The sequence below is a fragment of the Tribolium castaneum genome, chromosome 4 (assembly GCF_031307605.1).
Source record: "Tribolium castaneum strain GA2 chromosome 4, icTriCast1.1, whole genome shotgun sequence".
NCBI lineage: Eukaryota > Metazoa > Arthropoda > Insecta > Coleoptera > Tenebrionidae > Tribolium > Tribolium castaneum.
In genome coordinates, this window is record NC_087397.1 from 12,108,459 (window position 1) to 12,128,855 (window position 20,397).

Genomic DNA, 20,397 nt, shown 5'->3' on the forward strand with positions numbered 1-20,397 from the left:
ATATCTTTTTTCTCACTGGAGTTTAATGTGTGACCTGGTTACTCACATATCTTTGAATCTCGTTACGGTCATCCTATTGTTGTCATCGGCCATTGATCTTGCAGTCTGGTTTGACCATCATTACGTCATTCAGTCCTAATTGGAGCTATTTCAAGTTTCGTCTGCGAAAGCGTTTAATTGCTGTTTGTGGTTTTGTTATAAAAACAAGCGATAATTTGTGTTTATACACAATGGAATTTCGTTGTGTTGGAATATTCCGCGCCAATTAATTGCGTGCTATTGCATTGGAAAGAATTGTGACCTTTGAAGCGCACAGTGGTGAAAGTCGGTCCAGTTCGCGTCGATAATGGATTCATGCGATAAGAAATCAGGAAGAGATTGAAGCATCTCCATGGTAAAACCTACTTTCGGTCTAAAGTTCAGCGATTGTGCTAATGTTACGTAACAATTGTCGAAGGAGGAAACAAATAAACCTCCATTCATTCATGAATACTACCTGCGCGCATCTTCACTTCAATAACGATTTTGAATGGTCGTTGCCGCTGTGAAAATGTCGAGAATACCACCAGCGATAGGGTCGGTGCAATTAAACGAGTAGTACCGGTTATATAGGTGAAGAACCGGTCGGACTCGCCTTATCGCCTCGTCATCCATTATTTACCATCGCTACAATTTGCAATTTTGACTTGTTTCGACGCATAATTGGAGGCATGTGTTGTTGGCGATCGATGATTATTCATGTCGTGAGTCATATCGAAGAGATGATCTTGCAAAGTCGTGACATTACGCCACGTAGTGCCAATTTCTTTCGGGAAAAGTAATTGCGCTCAATGACAATAATTGTAGAACAATCGATTTGTTTACCGAACAGTTTTGCATCAGGTTCATTGTTTCGTTTTTAAACACGCAAATAACACATTTTTATCGCTTTTGTAATGAGCCATTATGTATTTCCGTCACGTTAGTGGAAGGCTTGAAGTAAGGAAACAGTCTCAAGGTTTTGTTGTCACCGCCTGATGCACTCGACAGAGTTATATTAAACCAACTCATCATAAATTATTTATTGTGTTTTGATTATTGGATGTTTTCGAAATAATGTGGAATATTAAATCAGCTTCCATTACGTAGTTAATGTCTCACTGATTCAATAAAACTTTTATCTTGAGTTGAGAGCGACCTGTAGATAATTGGAGCAATTTGCAACATCTGTCGATGGAACAGTGCAAATCACGAATGTGTAACGGTAATAATGAAAGGCATTGGTGCCACATTATAATGTGTGTTTGAAAGTTGTTTGAACCCGATCGTTTGCCTGCCGTTGACGTTATTAACGCATCTTTAGAAATTTCGGCCGTTGATATTTAACGAAAGTGAAAGTAATTTCGTGATATGAGCAGACTTTCTCCGGTTTCCTCGTTGAAAATGCTTAAAACTTTCATGTCAAGGTCGACGTGTTCATGATTTTTTATTATTTTCGGTTGGTGATAGTGGGTGTGTTGGCGAAACGTTGTTTATGTAATAATTTAAGATTCTTATGCTTTTCTCAGTAACGTTATTACGTCCCACGCGCACTGACTGACTCCCACAATGGAATTGTGGTTTTTTGAACAATTTGTATGTTGATTGGTCGACGCCCACGTGTCACACCGACCGATATGTCTGCGTCAAACGATTGAGTTGGATTACCTACCTGAAAAATTCGGATTATTTGAGTGGCTTCCAAATTTATAAATACCGATGTGGACATTAACTATTCTTAGAGTTGAATAATTGTGTATTTCTGGTTGATGTCAGAGCCGTAATCAAAACAGAAACCGAGATTTTGCCAACAGTTTGTTGTGTTGAAAGTATAATTAATCGTAAAGTGGCGTTTTCCGGTTTTACGTGAAATCTAAATTGACCGTTTTGCTAAATATGTTTTAATCGATTCCGGTCGTGCTCATGTTTTGTTGTTACCAGGCGCTTATCTTATTCAGTGCCTTAATCACTGAGCAATTCATTAAATAATACCAATTTTTTGTTTTCAATTTAACCACTAAACTGGGTCGAAAATCAATCATTCTCCTTCTAGAAAATTGTCAAGATCCGGCCCGTGGCCTTGTTGATTGATTGCGTTTAAGTTAGATAACGTTTCTTTTGTAATTCGAGCGAATAAATGAATGAAATGTGTTTTTCGTTTCAGGTTCTGTAACAAAGACACGGAAACGCAAACCAAGTGAGTCTGAAAGTTCGTCCGGAAAATCTCGTCACAATTTCGGTGCTATAAAAGAAGATTTGGAGAATAAGTCGAGTCGTAAAAAGAATTTGTGCAATCGCGGTGCGTCAAGTAAGAAGAAAGTTTTAGAAGAAGCGAACAACAGTAAACTCCGAGAGGTAGAAGTCCGCGTGGAGGACTGTCTGCAGAGCGTTTCGTGCAGACGCTCGTCGTGTGGTGCATCAAAGTCGAGCGTCGTCGAGTGTGAGGATTTAGATGACACGAGCAACGGCAGTAGTGTGCAACTAGTGCCCGCGGAAGCCGTCCGCGACGATGATTCAGTGCGCGCTTCTATGCAGGTGTCTGGAGCGGTAACTGACGTAGTCAGCGAGGAGGACGACTGTGTGATAGTGGCCCAAAGGACGACAAAGATCGGCTCCAGCCGCGGTGACGATGACGGACCTCTGTCCGCGTCCTCGCCCTTCAGCAGGATGGAACTCTCTGATTCCGCGAACGCGTCGTTGCGCTTCCCGGATGACCGCTCCGACTCCGGCGTGAGCTCTCTGCGCTCCAGCAGCGGCGATGAACGCTCCGGATCGCGCTCGAGTGCGTTGAGTTCGTCCGACGAGCCCCAGAATAGCAGCCAGAGTCAGCCGACGAACCGGTCGCCGCTCTTCATTCCGGCCCAAGGCCACCACACAGCCGTCGCCACCGAACCGGTGCGCGTGTGGAGAGACCCCAACTTGCTGTTGGAGTCCGAACCGCACGTCCGCCACATACACAGCGTGCAGCACCAGTCGCTGCTCATGTCGCACCCATCTACGCCGGCCGCCTCGGGCCCGCCACCCACCTCTGCCACCGCTACGCATCCGGCGTCATTGTTTCCGCCCGTGCCGCCGCCCCTCATGACGCCGCACCCGATACCACCACACCACCACCTCTCGCCTGCCACCCTCTACCCGCATGCTGCTGCTGCCGCCGCCCATCACCTGGACATCATATGGAAGCAGCAGCAGCGGTATCCGCCGCTTTCCGTCGGAGCGCATCTCCTCACGCAACCTGGCGCTCACCCCACCGAGGAGATGCTAGAGAGGGAGCGCGAACGAGCCGCCCTCATCAGGTTAGAACAAAAAAATTACAAAATTCTTTTTTTTTATTCCTAAATATCGATACACCAACATAAAAGTGAAAATAGTCGTCAAAACATGACAAAATTTGCTTGTTAACATGCTTTGCTAAAGACAAGGTTATACAAAATCAGTGCTACAAAAGACCTACGTTATGTATTAAGTAAAACAAACAGTAATCATGTTTTGTCAACCACATAATTGAAATCATAATTGTTATTGCCGGCTTCATTTACGGATTACTCATAGTGTTTCCAAAATAAAATGCAACGGTATTTATCAATGAAGAAAGTTTTTAGTTTTTTTACAAGAGCTACGCACGAAGATTAGACAGGTGCAATGAGTTTCGTGAGTGTTTTTCTTTTTCAGCGAAAACAACTTTAAAACAATTGTAATCAAAGTAGAGACTTGACATTACGTTAAAGTTAAATTGTATTCAGTTTCTTGCTTGTAGATAAAAAGAACATGAATTAGTTGAGAAAGTCTGCAAGCTTGCGTTTAGAAAATGCAAAAAGAAACGTTACGCAAGTTTATTAGTTTATTTCTGTTCGCGATTAGCTCGCTTTGCTTTTACTCAATAAATAAAACGAATGCAAAAAATTTACTATTATTTATGGGCAGTAGTTAGCTAGCCATTATTAAGTAGGTTAAGTAACCGTCTTGATTTTATTCTAGTTTATCTAATTACAATGTTAATTAGTTCGATACTGTTAGGTTTTTTTGGGTTGTAAAAACTCGATTATTTGTTTCAGGGAGAGGCAGAATCAGGAAGTGCGTGAGTTGGAGAAACAGAAAGAAAAGGAACGATTAGAACGCGAGCGGCAGGAACGCGAGAAAGCTGAAAGAGATCGTGAGAAGCAAGAACGAGATCGTGAAGAGAAAGAACGTCAAGAGCAAGCCCTAAAAAATCATTTTGAAAAGTCGTTGCGGCAAGCTCAAAAGGTACGAGTTTTTATTGATTCGACTAAATTAGAAAATCAATACGTTTGTGCTTGATATTTACAGAGGGATCATTGGAACCCGATTAGACAGCCACAACCGAGGCCGAATAGTAGCGAAGAGGAAAGAAAACGTGTAGAACAGGAAATTCACCAGAGGGGAGATGCGAGACATTTGGCTGTGAGGTCGGAAAGAGATCACAGAGCGTATTATACGACGGTGAGTGAATGTATTTGATTACAGTAAAACCACTAATTTGAACTAGTAATTGGAGGTGATCTAGATAGACTATTTATTTTTACAGAGTCAGCGTCCACCGAGTGTCCCCACGAAAACCGAATACCCACCCCCGCCGGCGCACAGTCGTGTCCCGACGAGTAAACCTTCGGAGAAAATGCCAACAATGCATTCGGCGACACTCCAAAAAGGTGAAGTAAACGTTTTCGGATATCCCGTCTATTCGCCGTTATTTTCGCCTCACGAACCAAAGAGCAAATCCGATCATCATAAATCTTCCCAGTCCCTCGTCGTCTCAAAAGGTACAATGGATAGTCGTGAAGTGTTATCAAACCCTCCACCTCTAATGAGCGAAATGAAAAATTCCGTCATAGTGAAACACGAAGGAAAGAATTCGCACCATTTGGAGCCCCGGGTCTCCATCGCTCATTCACCGAGTCCTAAACTAATCGGGGCGCATTATTTGACGGCAAGTCAACCCCCCAAAGGGAATTTGTACGAATACAGAAGTCCCGTACAATCACCTCATCATTTATCACACACACCGAGCCCCCATCATAACCTCGAACCCCAAAATCTGGGCAAAACTTCACACCATCGCCCATCGAACCAATTACCCAGTCCACACCATCAAAGACAGTCGCCACATCACCCCCAACAACACCCATCGCCCGAATTGAGATACCGCAGCGAATCACAAATGATTTACCCACCGGCGGCCAAAGGCAGTTACTTCCTATCAAATACCACCTCCGCGTATTTATCACCAAGTGTCTCAAGTGTCTCGAACTCTAAACCAAAAGTGAGCAGTCCGGCCCCTCACCACATCTACGGCAAACCTTCGGCTGGGCCCCCAGTGACCCGTCACGAACCCTCAACTCCGATCCAATTGACCTCAAAACCTCCCTTATCATCATCCGTTTCACCGAGTCCCTATCAACAAATGTCTCAATACCATCCGCCCCATCCCCAAAACCCCCCGACCTTGACGTGCCCCCCGCCTGCACACAGCCGGACAACCCCCGACCCTCGCTACGACAGGTACCCGGTGAAGGCTTCCTCGCGCAACTCGCCCCCAACGGCAGCCTCCGCCCCCCGCTACATACCCAGTGCTCCCTCCGTACAAACTCAACCCTTGGACCTGGGGGTGTCAAAGTACGACCCGGCCGTAAGCCCCAAACGCAAAGCAACGCCGGTTTCGTCAATCAGTCCTGTGTGTCTCGAGACGAAAAAACGCCGAATTGAGACGCAACCTCCACAATTAGCACGTGTGAGTGAACCGAGTCCTTTAATTGCAAGTGCCGCGACCACAATCACCACCGTTGTAAACACAGCAGCATATCGGACTCCCCCAATAACCTCAAATAGTCCAATTGACAGTGGTGACGTTAGTGAAACAGTGCGTCCATCTAGTGTCGAATCGAGTCAACCGACTAGTAATAGCCCGGCACCGAACCCCCCCACCCAACCGGAAATAGATGCGCCAAACACACCTGTCAAGCTAACGATCCCGCCCAGCTGTCTCGATTCGGAAAAGTCAAATAGTCCAGGACCAACAAAGTCCAGCAGTTATCCAGTGCGACATTTGAAGAAAGCGTGGCTTCAAAGACACACCGGGGAAGATTTAGAAGATACGACTGGAGTGACCGGATCCGGAAGTTGCGTCACTTTGCCCATCAGCATGGCGTCCAATAATAAAGAAAGTCCAGTACACTCGATTCACTCGATTGGATCAATGGCAGTCAATAGTATCAGGTACATGTGAAATAAATAATTGTGCTTAAATCTCTTTTTCAGTGGTGAAAACCATTTGTTCGTAACTGCTCTTTAACTCATGTTATTTCGATTCATGTTAGTGTCATAGCCCCCTTGGGACCATTTTGTCCATTTTTATCTTGTCATTTGTCAAAATTTTCTTTAAGCACACTTGACGTTTCTCATTGGTTATCGATCATTGATAACAGCTCAACACCTCTTTCTTTTCTTGCGGAAATCCGTTTGAGTATAATAAAACAATTAAAAAACTAACGAGTACCTCGAACAATCTGGAAACACAATAAAAATTATAAAATCGGTTCACTTTCTTAACAACCACTTCCTTGTGTCTAGTATGTTGTTTCTAACATGAGATCGAAAATGAACTGAATTAGAGTAGGCCGTGCACGTGGAATTTCAGCCACTTGTTACAAAAATCTGTGTTTTTCAAGAACGGATTCCCTTGCTTAGTCTAAATTATTCCGAAATTGTGTTTACCATCCAACAAAAAGCCTACATTGTAGAATGCTATTTTAACAAGTGAAAAAAAAAATAGGAAGTGGAGATATTCAATTGATGAATGATGATGTCTAGCAGAATTTCGTGAGAAATTTCTCTAAGAATTTTTTAAACGGCTATTTGCTAACATAGAAACTGTATTTCTGGAAATCTCCTTCATCTCCTCTACTGGCTTATAAAGTTACACTTACTTCCCTTTCAAAGCCTGCTTTAATTCAGGGCATTTTCCATCACACGGTAGAATTTGTAGTGAGAAATTTGGCAGAATTGAAATAACCAGTTCGGTACAGTTTCTTACTTGTGCCAAGTATTACATTTTGAAAATGAATTAGCACTACTAGAAAAACTAGACACGGCGTTCCAACCTCACAAGTTTACAACTGGACATAATCCAAGTGAAAATATTATAGTTTTCTTTTTAACAAAGTTGACACAGACTTAAATTTTCACTTTCCTAAGAAATGTAATTTTCAATTTTTGGCATTCTTATTTTTATTCTTATTTGTGATTTTTTATTGCTTGTTCTGCATGACTGCAGATTTTTCCGCCAATACAGTGGGTGTTTACAAATTGGCGCATTAGCTCCTCAGTAGGACATAAAAAACTGGTACATCCAAAATTTGCTCATTGTGTATCAAACTTCCGAATTGTCATTGAAGACACAAATTGTCAGAAATCTAACGTTGGCTGTTGGAGCTTTTTGAACCTAAAGAGATGCTAGGATTAACTGTGTTAACTGAATATAATTTTTGTAAATGTGGAGTATATTAAAGAATTGAACGTTAACTTATTATAATATTTTTGACAACATGTCATTCGTATGTCACAATTTTTTTAACCTTATTGGCAAAATGCCAAAATTACACGATATAAATTTGTGATTTTTTGACTTAAAGAATTGTGATGCTTGTACTAGTTTTTAATGTCCACTCATGGTACGCTATAGCACACCTTCCAACAAACTCTAGAAAATTAATAAAAAAAAAATTTTCTCAATGATTTTTAGCAGTATTAAGTAAAGCGGAGATTTTTTTCATTGTTAAAATAATTTTATTCGGTGATATAACCAAGAGAGACAGATTTCCTCATAAACATTAAAATTTACTAAATTGATTATATGTATTGATTATATCCAGAAAGCTAAAAAATTTATGTGGCAACATAGTAAAAAAATCTAGTTACATCAGTAATTACTCTAGAACAATTAAAATACAGAGTGAACCAAAAGTAACGCACAAAACTCATGTCTTTGTTATTAGACGATTTTCGAACACTTCGATTTTATTTTTTGAAATTCTACATTTTGACATCATAGTCATATTTATGAATTTTTTGAATTGTAACGTCATTCTTAATTTTTATTAATGACAACCGACATTTTTGTTTACTATTTTTGATAGTTCACATTTTTCTGGTAATAAGAAAATATAGAAATTAAAAAAAAATATGAAATAAAAAAATACATCGGCTTTATCTTCTTGTTGTTGGCTTATTCTAATCAGCGGGAATTGTTTTCTGTATTTTTTTTTTAAATTAAACACTTAATATAACACCTAAAAACAAAGAAATAAACATAAAAAACAATCACTGATTATAAAATAAAGAAAAAACCAAAAGATAAAGAAAAGATAAATTTGTTAAAATTAACCATGGATTTTTTGTGACATTTTTTGAGGTTTCCTGACACGTCTTCTATATCCCTATGTTACGGCTAATCTGTAAACTTGACTAGTTTGTATACTAGCCAAAGCTTGGCTATTTTAATAGAAAACGTAGTTTCAACTACAATAACGGCTAGTTTATAATCTTGGCCAATTTACTTGACAGATAAAATAGTTGGATAGTTTATAAATTTTCCAAGACTTTCTCTGGGTGATACTAAAATCCATACTTTCTGGTAACACAGAGTATACAATTTTTTAGCTAGTTGCCAAACTAACTCGCTGGCTAACTTATGTGAATAAATTGGGATTATTAAATCTTTTTATTTTTGATTACCGTATTGGATTTATAAACTAATTGAAACAGTGGATGTTTTATCTTGTTTATAAGCCAATCAACTTACCAGCCTTCTGCTAACTTGGTCTTACAATTATTAAAATGCGAGTATAAATTTCCATTCTATCTTTCAAGTAAATTTGCCATGGATCTTAGCTAGTTTACATACTAGCCGCTATTTTAAATAAAATTGCGTTTTCTATTAAAATAGCTAACGGCTTGCCTAATTTACAAACTTGCCAAGTTTACATATTAGTCACAACATAATACACGCTGTATAATCCATAAATTTTTGCACTTTAAAAAATACAGATTTGTAGAAAACAATTATTAACCCGGCGCATCCACCGTTTTTGTTTTTCCTTGGTGTTTTTTAAATTTTCAGTTCAGTGGGTTGATTGTGCTTAAAGCAAGATTTTCTCCAAAATCGACTTGATTACTAAACGCTTTATTTCTTATTCAGTATCAGCAAAACCAAACATTTCACGGCAAAGCCCAACAACCGCAAAACCCCGAATAAAGAGACCCTCAATGGGCATCCAACCGATTCGACAAAAGCGGACGATTCGTCGAGTTCGGATCAAGACCGGGGGCGCAAATCACCCCCAAAGCGCAAGCCCCCCAAGGTGAAGCGGAAAAAGGGTGCGGTGACGAAAAAACCAACACCTGAGGATAAGAAACGCAAGCCAGGCCAATCGGTGGTGGTGAGTGAAAGTGGTTCAGATAGTGAGAAAGAGAGTGGTAGTGAAAAAGATTCGGACTCGGGGGCTAGTACGAAAAAATCGAATTCGGTGAGTGGTAAAGAGCCGCGAAAACGTGGACGTCGACCAAAGTCGTCAAAAAACGATAAAGGCGAGGAGCCGCGCGTCAAAAAATCGAAAGATGAGACGGTGCCCCAGCGCGACCCCTTTCGCAAACCCCCCGTGGGGCAGCTGAAAAAGACCGGCGAGAGTTTTTTACAAGATGGTCCGTGTTTCGAAGTTGCGCCCAAATTGGCCAAGTGTAGGGAGTGTCGATGGACGCCGAATCAACGATCGAAGAATATGCCCAATATTTTTTGTCGTTTCTATGCGTTTCGGAGGCTGAGGTATACGAAGAATGGGCAGTTGGCTATTGCAGGATTCTCTGATCCGCATAAGGATGCGTTAGAGGTGAGTGTGTCTCTTTTTTGTGATTTTTCCGATTGTTAATCGAAGGTTTAGGATGATTTGAAGTTGTGGCTGCCGAACCCCGAAGCGCCACCACAGGATTTGGATCTGGAGACGTCCAGGTTTATTTTGAAACAAGTCGGGGACCATTTCTGTGATCTGTTCGTTCAAGAGAAGGAAGCGCATGCCGAATACGTTTCCGATGGTGAGTGATTTTTATATTCGTTATCATCTCTCGGAAAACAAAGATTTCGTCGGTGAAATATATTTTACCACGTTTTTCAGACTTCGAGTAATTGTTTTGTGATTTGCCGAATGGGTTAAAAATAGTATTTATTTGAAGTCGAGAGAGCCTTCGGCCCGAGATTTTAAGTTGCCTGAGATTTATAAAATCGAGTTATGTCCGTGGGTAACATTTTATTTTCCACTTGGAATATGAAAATTAATTGATTTATTTTTGTCAGTATTAGTACGAATTAACGGGCGTAATGATTATAACTCTCATTAGTATGAATTAGCGCGCGTAATAATTATGCCGGCTTTTTATAGCCCTAGGGCATTGAACAGGTTTATATAACGCGTATCCTAGATGATAAGAATCAATAATATACAAGTGAAAAATAAATCATTTTTACTTCGTTTGTTTTCATTATTTCTACCAGCTATAAACGCAATTATTTCGCAAAATTAATTAAAAACTATGCGCGACCTAAAAAAAATAGGTCAAAAATTTTAGTAAATTTCTTCTTTTCTGTATTTTTAACGAAAACAGTCGACAAAACGGACCCAAAAATCACAAAATTGGATCAAAATTGATGTAGTTTTATTGACAGAATTTTTGCAAACACTGAAAATTTTAAAATCGGATCTTAGGATCCTGGAGTCATGAAAAAGTACTTTTTTTTTCAAAAGAGACTTCACTTAACTTAGTTCGTTCATGCCAAAAAATCACGAAAATAAATCGCATTAATACAATGTTACGTACATTATTAGAAGAAAAAATTAGAAGAAAATCTTTATAACGTAACCGATAGAGTTTTAAATTCGCTTCAATGAAAAATGCTGTTTAATGTTATTCCTAATTCACACCTTCTAGCAGCGAAACACCAATAAAGATATGTTTATGTAATATAAATTTTCTTGTAATTTGAGAGAGTGTTCTGAACTATTAAACACTTGGAAACTGTTGACATGCGTTGGTCACATTGTGTTATAAAATGTTGCACTCAAAAATTAGATATTCACTTGACGATAAGTGATAATAAAATTGACTCACCTTATGGGTTCTACTTCTGCTGATATTGCGAGGGCTCTTATCTTCGTAAAGCGGACTTACTGTAATTAAAAATAAAATTGGTACGAATGTGTGAATAAGTTAGTTAAAAATATAACAACTTACGCCCGGTATTTCAGTTGATGGTTAGTTAAAATAAAAAAATTCTGGTTACAAATTTATTTCCAGGTTTGGCGTATTTCAGTACTTGGTTATGATTTACCCAAGTTTAAAATTTTTACCGAAGGAAATGTGTCGGGTTACTAAATTTTTTTCAGGGTTAAGTCATCCTCATGCACCATGTCCTTGTTTTTCTGACCTATTTTTTCCCGAGATATCATTTTGCCACTTTCTGCGTCTCATTTATGCCTTTGGTGGCGTTGTAATTAATCTATACAAAACAGAGTGCTGTGGATGTCTATTTTATTTTAAGGAACAATTAAAAAATCATCCAGAAATCTAAAACAGATTCCTACTTTTCGACGTCTACAATGCATGTGCAAAGCGCGCGGTGTTGCCAAAAGCTAGCTGGAGATTCAACTAAATTTCTACTAAAGCACTGAAATACCGGGCGTAAATGTGATTTTTCCAAAATAAAACGTAGTGCAAACTAACCCTTTAATCCGGATGTTTATATTATAGCACGATTTCTCCTTCGACATTCTTTTCTATAGCACTCGCATTTTAAAAACAACGCACTACTAGATGTCTTCACTCGAAATTTCACAACACTTGTTTAAAATCCTAATCGGAAAAACGTTGATTTTTCTTTTATTTAATAAGTTTATGAATATGATGCATTCGTTCGCAACAACAACTGAAACTGAATGAAATTAAACGGCACAACAATAATTGTGTAACAATATCCGGACAAATCGTCATTAACAAAAAATATAATCTTTTTATGTAACTAATTGCAGCGAAAACGTGCAAACAAAGTATTTGTTCCGATTTACAAATAAAGGCTAATATTTAAATGAAGACATCAAGTTCAAGGCATTTTTCTACGTAGAATTGCAATGTAGTTGCAGTTTTTTTCATTTATTTTTTTAATTGATCAATGGTTTAACTAAAATTAAGTCAAAGCTTCAAGATTATTTATGTTTATGACTTTAAATATTTCTGTTTCAATTTCAGTTTGTATTGAACATTGTTCTAAAATATTCAATAACAAATTGCTTTAATATGTTGTTTTGACACAAATAATGTAACTTCAATAAAAGGGAAATTGAATAAAAGCTAATTATTTTTTTAATTTTTGAAATCAGGCGTTAAAATTTTTACAGTGTTTTACAATGTATTTGGGACGGATTTATGAGCTCTTTGTCGGTAATTACTAAAAGAACCTCAAGTAATAAGTAATTCCTTCGTCATTAAAGTTAAAATATTTTACTGGAGCTATATAACCTTATTCAAATTGGACCATTACAAAAGCATTTACTTACTTAATTCCCATTTTCTTGTACTGGGTAGGGCAACCTTATCGCGCACACAAGAAAATCGCGACTTCTAATGAAATAAAAATCCTGAAATTTTACACACCAGCCTGTACATTGATAAGGACCATTCTCGATATTTATTAAATTTTTTTGTTAATAAATAAAGTCGTAGCAGTTTTGTGAGTTTTTGGGCACTAACTGATAATTTAACTACAAAGTTTTTAGACCAAATGAGTCCTTACCTGCTAGCCCATCGAACGCTGGTATCAGAATTATTAATTTTCACTTGGTTGGTGAAATAATCAGTGTTTTTTATTTAGACGCAAACTAGACGCGTGATTTATTAGAAGATGGTATAATTTGCCAATTTGAAGCCCCTTATTTACAGTCTTCCAATAAAACTGATGCCTGCATTGAAATATCCCAACGAAATCTTTTACAATCTTATCCCAATTACAGTTCACATTGTCACCTAAATTTACGATGCCACACGTAGCAACTCATAAATAAACATAATTTTTAAAGTTAAAATGTAAAAGTGCGTTTAATTCAAAATCTGATTGGGTATTTTTCTTCGCTAATTTCATAAAAAATTATCTGAAGTGCATACGCGTGGTTTAGTATAAAATTTAGAATTTGACTTTTTGGTCGAAAATTATTATTTTTATCTGCAAGTGAAAAATTACCAAAAAATTAGGGGAGATACCTTTCGAACGTACAGTCAGTCGTGTAAAATGCAATATTTTTTTATTTAATTAGAAATCGCAATTTTCTTAGGTAAGGTTGCCCCACTTGGTATTTTCGAGTATTGTCTAATAGAAGATATAACTTAATATATATAAATTCTTTTTGCAGACAAGACCGTGGCGTGGAAACGCGTGGTGCAAGGCGTCCGCGAGATGTGCGACGTTTGCGAAACGACATTGTTCAATTTCCACTGGGCTTGTGGCAAATGTGGCTTCGTAGTCTGTCTCGATTGCTACAAGGTAAGTCGCCAAATCAACTTTGTAACCTTTCTAACGAATCCGTTTTATTCCAGAGTCGCAAAAGCGGTTCGATTAAAGTATGGGGCGAACCCGGTAAAGATCGTGACGAATTTTCGTGGCTATTGTGCACGAATCGACAAGCACACGAACAGGAAAAACTAATGCTGACTCAGATCATTGCCGGCGATTCGTTACCGCAACTCGGTAAAATGGTCCACGAAATGCGCGAACTGTGGAACATTGAACAATACTGTGCATGTCCTGCTAGCAAAGAGGTGGTGCAGAAACCAAACAATGTCGCTTACAAGGAAATCGTCAAGAAAATCCTCATGGAGAGCAAAGTCAACGGGATTAAGAAGGAGATCAAGGAAGAGAGTGGGGCACCAAATGGGGTTGTAACCAAAGATGAGAAAACCTCACCTTTGTCGTGGTTGGCCGACGTTGCGTTGTCGAACGAAGACAAAAAGAACGACGATAATAGCACGAGTGATTCCGATGAGGGGAGTTTTTCTACTTTGAGGGAACTGTTAATTCGGCCGTCGCATAAACCGAACGGTAGTCGGGCCGGTTCACCGGTCGCTACGCAGAAAAACAACAAGAAAGTTAAAATTGATACGTTGGATGAGGTTATATCGAGTGTGATTGAGGATAGCGTTCCGAAAGCGGCCGAAGTGATTTCGGACGTAAAGCCCGAACTGAAGCACTACTTGCGACGGTACAACTGGCAAACTAAAGGCCGTGCCCCGTTACCTATCCGGATAATGACACTAACTGAGAGCAAGATGTTGTACCCCGACGTGCCGCATAGTTGGCTGTGTGATGGCAAATTATTAAGACTGAGCGATTCGACGCATAAGGACAATTATAAGATATTCCAAGACCAGTGGAAGCGAGGCCAACCGGTGATCGTGTCCGACGTTACGAAAAACTTGAACAAGGATTTGTGGAATCCGGAGGCTTTCGCGCGCGATTTCGGCGATGAAAAGAACGATTTGATCAATTGTATGACGGGTAATTTGGTTCCGAACCAACCGATGCGCAAGTTTTGGGAGGGCTTCGACCATTTCTCCAAGCGTTTGAAGGACGATCGGGGGAACCCGATGTTGCTCAAGTTGAAGGACTGGCCTCCGGGTGAGGATTTCGCTGAGATGCTTCCGAGTCGTTTCAGTGACTTGATGAAAGTTCTGCCTTTGTCGGAGTATACTCACAGGACCGGTCGTTTGAATCTGGCAAGCCGTTTGCCGGATTGTTTCGTCCGGCCTGATCTAGGCCCCAAGATGTATAATGCGTACGGTTCGGCCTTGCACCCGTCTAAGGGCACGACGAACTTACATCTCGATATTTCGGACGCTGTGAATGTGATGGTGTACGTTGGGATTCCCAAGGATGGGGACAGTGACGAGCATATCAAGGAGGCGTTCCGGGCGATTGACGAAGCCGGGTGTGATATTTTGACGCGGCGGCGAGTGCGCGATAAGGGGGAATTACCGGGCGCTTTGTGGCACATTTACAACGCACGGGATGCTGATAAAATCCGGGATTTGTTGAATAAAGTGGTTGTGGAGAAAGGCGGTAGGTTGGAGCCGCATCACGACCCGATTCACGACCAGAGTTGCTACTTGGACGGACCTTTGCGGGAGCGGTTGTACAAGGAGTATGGTGTTGAGGGGTATGCGATTGTCCAGTGTCTGGGTGACGCTGTTTTTATTCCGGCTGGGGCGCCGCATCAAGTGCGGAATCTTCACAATTGCATCAAGGTGGCGGAGGATTTCGTCTCGCCAGAGAATGTGTCGCATTGTTTCCATTTGACGCAAGAGTTTCGCGATCTTTCGGACACTCATACGAACCACGAGGACAAACTGCAGATTAAGAACATAATTTATCATGCGGTGAAAGACGCGCTTTCGTGTATCAGTGCGGTTTTGAACAAGCATATGTGTAAAAAAGAGGAGAGCAGGAACGGTGAGGAGGAGCAAAGTCCGATGATGGACACTTCGGAGACCGCCTGAATTTGTGATAGTAGACGCTTATGATTTGTAAATTACTTCTTGTGTGATAACGAAATGTGTTACAGTTGGCACATTTTTCTGTGTATAAACCATGATGCCCTATGCACGTGAGCTGTTACTGTGTGTACATATGTGTACATTGACTTTAGTTGGATGAAATGCTGAATATGCACGGTTTATCTTCCTGTTAGTAGTGACTAGTGGCTCGAGGGTCACTTGTAATTAGCCTATTACACTCACTTGTTGACTACTTGGCGTCCTCCCGAGGGACTATATATCAATGTTGTTTCAAAGTACCAGTGGTTATTTTTGTCACTTGTATACTGTGCCTGTTGAGAAAAATGGTATTTTTAACACTACCAAAAAACTTTTTAAAAACTCGCTATTCAGTATTCTTTGTGGGTTTGTCATAGTTACTTATTAGTAGTGATTGATTCATTGCAGCATCTGAGAAAAATTAAAGAAAGTGCTATTTCATTCAAAGTGCCAATTACGATTATTTTAGGCAAAGCTGATTCAAATGATCTCGACTTTGTGTTGTTTACAACGATGATAACAATTATCCCACTTAAACTTCTTATTGTAGGTATCGACGATTTTCAAGCTGTAAATTTATTTTAAATGTTTTCTTTTTTCTAATGTCCTATATGTAAATTGTTTCAATAAGATGTAAAAGATTACTATAATTTATTTTGCTTTTCGCAGTCATTGATTGTACAGTAGAATAGTCTTTTGTACAGTAACGAATATGTTTCCTTTGCCTCTAACAGAGGCCATTTTTTTGTACTATGTATATTATGTAAGATTCTAGGTTTGAATAAGAAAATGTTTATTAAATTGCATCTGTTATTTCACCCTTTGCCCTCCACGTGATTGATAACGAGCCACATGCGAATGTCACTCACTTTTTTGTTTTGTCACCCAAAACAACTTGGAAAAACGTTGGTAATAAGTGATGCAAGTGGTATGCGCAATCACGAGAAAAAATTGGTAAAAACATGACAGGTCAACAAAAAACATGAATATATTGTCGCTTTTTATTAACAAATGTTAATTTCAATGTGGCCAAAATAGAAAATTAACAATCATTAAATATGTTTATTTCATATACAGAGGTACCATCGTATTAAGTGTTAAAAAATAATTTAAACAAAATTGAATTAACTAAAGCATTTTGGAACTATCTTTCGGTTTCGTTTTATCAATACTGTTAACAGGGGGCGCGATAATAGGCTTGGCCTCAAATTTCGGTTTTTGTGTATCGGCACCTTTAACTACCTCTTCCTTCACCTCGATTTTCCCTTCTTTGTCCTTCTGCAATGCTTTCTCTATCTTATCCTCCACTTCAAGAATTTCCTCCTTGTCCAGCAATTCCATCAATTCGTCGACTTGTTTGTCGCTCAAATTGACATTTTCCTTGCCGATGATTTCAATCACTTTCAGTACGTCTTCGACTTTGATGGACCCATCATGGTCGTCATCCATCTTCTTCAAAACTTTAACAATTTGGTCGACTCTAGACTCGTCCGAGACACCTTTAATGTGCTTAATTGCGTCGATAATGTCATCAATTTTTAACAATTCTTCTTTGGTCTTGTCAGTTGCTTCGACTTCCAGGTCCTTCTTCAACTGTTGCTCTTTTTGTTGCAGTTCCACCAGAACTGTGTCTAGTTTACTAATCATCTTGTTGACACTCTTGAATAACCTTCGAGCGGCTTTGGTTTCCCGGATTTCGGGTTTGGGTTGTTCGGCTACTGTTTTGTGCAAGTCCTCAACATCTTCCTTGTAATCTGCCATTTGTTCCTTCAATTCTTTGAGTTCTCCCTTCTCCACAAGGAATTTCTTCTCGTTTGAAACGGTGTCAATGGCATCTTCAAGCACTTCCACGTCTTTGGAGAGTAGCTGTTCTTCCTTCTTCTCGACTTTTTCGAGCTTTTCGACACTTATCCTAGCAGCGGTGTCTTCAAGAATCGGCGTCGAAGACGCCGATATCACTGGGGCCTTATCAACCAACAACTCCTTCTCCTTCTGTTTCTCCATTTCCAGCTCCAATTTCTTCTTCTCTTCGCGCCGCTCCTCGCGTTCTTCCTTAACCTTCCGTTCCTCCTCCTTCAAAACCTCCAACTTGACCTTATTATCAATCTTGCCCTCCTTTTCGCCAATCGCAGCCTTCGTATGCGTGACCACCGTCTCCGGAAGGGCGGAAATGGTCGCTTTGAGTTTATCACTGGTCGGAATCGTCTCAGGCAACATCATAGCCCTCGACAGCAGCAAAAGAGAAGGCGGAACCTTTTCGTTTAAACTCAAATCGAGCCATTGCTTCAACTGGGAGCGGAGTCTCTCCTCCGACACGCCGTAAGCCCGCATTCCGCGGGCCCGGCAAGCCTGCTGGACTTCCCCCAAAGTCAGACTTTCCACGCCTTCTTTCTGGATCATTTTATCGTCCGCGGCCAACGTCCGCAGCTTCATCCGGAGCTGGAAGCGGAGGAAGTTGTTGGTGCCCAAAGTTTGCACTTCCAGGACGCGGCAAAGGGCGATGAGTTGGCTTCGCGAGAGGGAGTCCAGGGTGATTTCGTCCTCGAAAAGCTTGGAGAACTTCATGATTTCTTCGTTCGACACCTGTTCGCCTGAAAAAGTTAAATGTTAATAAAATTTTAATCTAAATAAATGATTGTGGTAATAACCGTAATTATTTAATTAATGATTTTACGGTTTTTTTATTTTTTTGTTTCAGTGCAGTTACCTGAAGTTCGAACTTTTTGGAACCAGTCGGTGAACTCCTTCGCTCGGTCGGACTTGTGGTCCTTGTGCTGCAAGGCCATGTCGTCCAAAGTCTCTTGCAGAAACTTTGCCATTTCGATTTTGATTTTCAAATTTTGCTTGATTTTGTTCTCCTTTTCGGTTTTCGTTTGGAACGTGGAAGGTAGCATTCCGGGGAAAAATTTAATAAACACGGGCAAAAGCAGCTCCATGAAGGGTACAATGATGAAAACGGAGAATGGAACTAATCTGAACATATCGCCAACAGTTCGCGTCAAAAGTCGGTATTCGCGGCGTGTCAGGGTTTTGCCGTTGAGCACCCTCCAGACCAATACTGTTGAAATTTTCATGTCGATGAACAGTAACCTGAACCCGTGGTAATAGTGAACAATTTCGTCAACAATTTTCTGCCTTATGCTCTTTTTGACGACTGCTTTTGGCGCGACTTCGGCCGGTATCACAGTTTCCTTATTTTTCTTTAATTCTTGCACAGTGACCTCGACTTTGGAGGACGGTTTCAGGGGTTCTTTCTCAAATTGAACTTGCGACAAAGAGAAACTTCTAACTTGGGGTAGTATTGTGTACATGTGGGGGTTAAGTAAGGGAACCCTCTCATAACTGGATATCAGCTGAGGGTTCCCCATTAATAAATATCTCGATTCGTTAATGTTGTGTTTGCATATCCTATCGTTCCCACTACACACGCATTTAATTGCGACTTTTGAAGCATCATGAATACCTAAAATCGAGAAATTATTGGTTATTACATAATTGACAACGGTGTGGTTACTTCGCAAATTGTAATACTTGCCTCTGATAAGACTGTAAGGTCCTTTTATTACGTGCGGTCTGAGAAAAACGTGCATTTTACTTCTGTTGTTTTATTCAATGATGTTTTTGTGATTTTTATTCAAATTGGTTGAGTTTGTTCGTAAGTGCCATAAATTGGTGGTTTACAAGGTTATCATTTACTGAAGTTGTAGTTTCTAAGCTCTTTACCTATGAACAGATATCGTCACATAAAAATTTTCCAAGACATAAAATAGAAAAAAATGACATCATGCGATGACGTTTGATTGCCAACGTCGTAAAACAAAGTCCCTAAAAAGCGTGCGCGCTGGCGATCTCTCACAAACGCCCAGACTAACAAGAGCTAATTGACTATTTTGGGGTCAATAAATTAAAAATACAATAAATCGTTGTTCTGAAAGGAACACAAAAAAGAAAAAGTTGGGGCGCCACTGGTCACAATTTTTTGTTACTATGACATTTTTATTTCTTAATTTTTTACTATAGTTACGTAATTTATTTTTGAGGCAACTATATCAAATTAATCTTGTCTCTTACGTAGCCAGTTCGTCTAGGATGGATAAAAATACTGTTAAAAGGGTTTTCAGAAAATATGTTTTTAGTTTTTGTTTACAATTTATTTATGTGTACTCTGTATTACTTCATACACTTTTCAGGATACCTTACGATTTCAACTAAAGTAAACAATATGCAGAGACAAAAAAATAAAGGGAGCAGAAAATTTTAATACATCTAGTATCTTCAGTGTTATTTTGTTGACTATAACCCGGTTTCACCAATAAAAGTTATAGAATAAGTCTACAGAAACGATTGTTTTTAACTGTTTTAACTTCATTAGATTTAATCAAAGTGAATTACCGGGTCTTAGTATACAGGGTTTTTATTACATTCAAGAGTCGAAATTCTACCCCTGGTACTAAAAGAGTGTAGAAATAAGTGCAAAAAAACTCAGGGAATTGTTATTTTTTAAAATGTTATTTAACTCCGGTCTCCGAAGTATTGGTGCAGGGTTTGAGGATCACTGCAATAAATTTTAGGACAAGTAAAAGCATTTTTTATGAATAAAGTTTTAGATATTGTAGTGTTACGAAATTAAACAGAAAATTATCAAAAATCACATAAAGGAAGAAATGGTGGATGCGCCGGGATTTAAAGAATTGAAACCGACATTATTATGTTTAAATATGAGACAAATTAAACATT

General features: G+C 39.5%; 2 protein-coding genes across 7 annotated transcripts in view; one reads left to right on the forward strand and one right to left on the reverse strand.

Annotated features, from left to right (window-relative positions):
• LOC655414 (probable JmjC domain-containing histone demethylation protein 2C) overlaps positions 1-16,461 on the forward strand; it is a 71,047-nt gene extending 54,586 nt beyond the window's left edge. For all 6 annotated transcript variants that reach the window (XM_015982440.2, XM_015982443.2, XM_008202407.3 and 3 more), the window contains 8 exons: positions 2,183-3,314; positions 4,074-4,263; positions 4,327-4,479; positions 4,565-6,252; positions 9,233-9,920; positions 9,972-10,122; positions 13,485-13,615; positions 13,669-16,461. In XM_015982440.2, the coding sequence (XP_015837926.2) occupies positions 2,183-3,314; positions 4,074-4,263; positions 4,327-4,479; positions 4,565-6,252; positions 9,233-9,920; positions 9,972-10,122; positions 13,485-13,615; positions 13,669-15,624 (6,089 nt within the window). In that variant the 3' untranslated portion in view covers positions 15,625-16,461. The remainder of the gene's footprint in view (positions 1-2,182; positions 3,315-4,073; positions 4,264-4,326; positions 4,480-4,564; positions 6,253-9,232; positions 9,921-9,971; positions 10,123-13,484; positions 13,616-13,668) is intronic.
• A 186-nt stretch (positions 16,462-16,647) lies between these two features.
• Positions 16,648-19,470, reverse strand: Letm1 (Leucine zipper and EF-hand containing transmembrane protein 1). Its single transcript, XM_008202406.3, has 3 exons — positions 19,196-19,470; positions 18,368-19,123; positions 16,648-18,251 (listed from the first exon to the last, which is right to left on the reverse strand). Exons 1-3 carry the CDS (start codon positions 19,248-19,250, stop codon positions 16,789-16,791), a joined length of 2,274 nt encoding a protein of 757 aa, XP_008200628.2. The 5' UTR covers positions 19,251-19,470; the 3' UTR covers positions 16,648-16,788.
• Between the last annotated feature and the right edge of the window lie 927 nt (positions 19,471-20,397).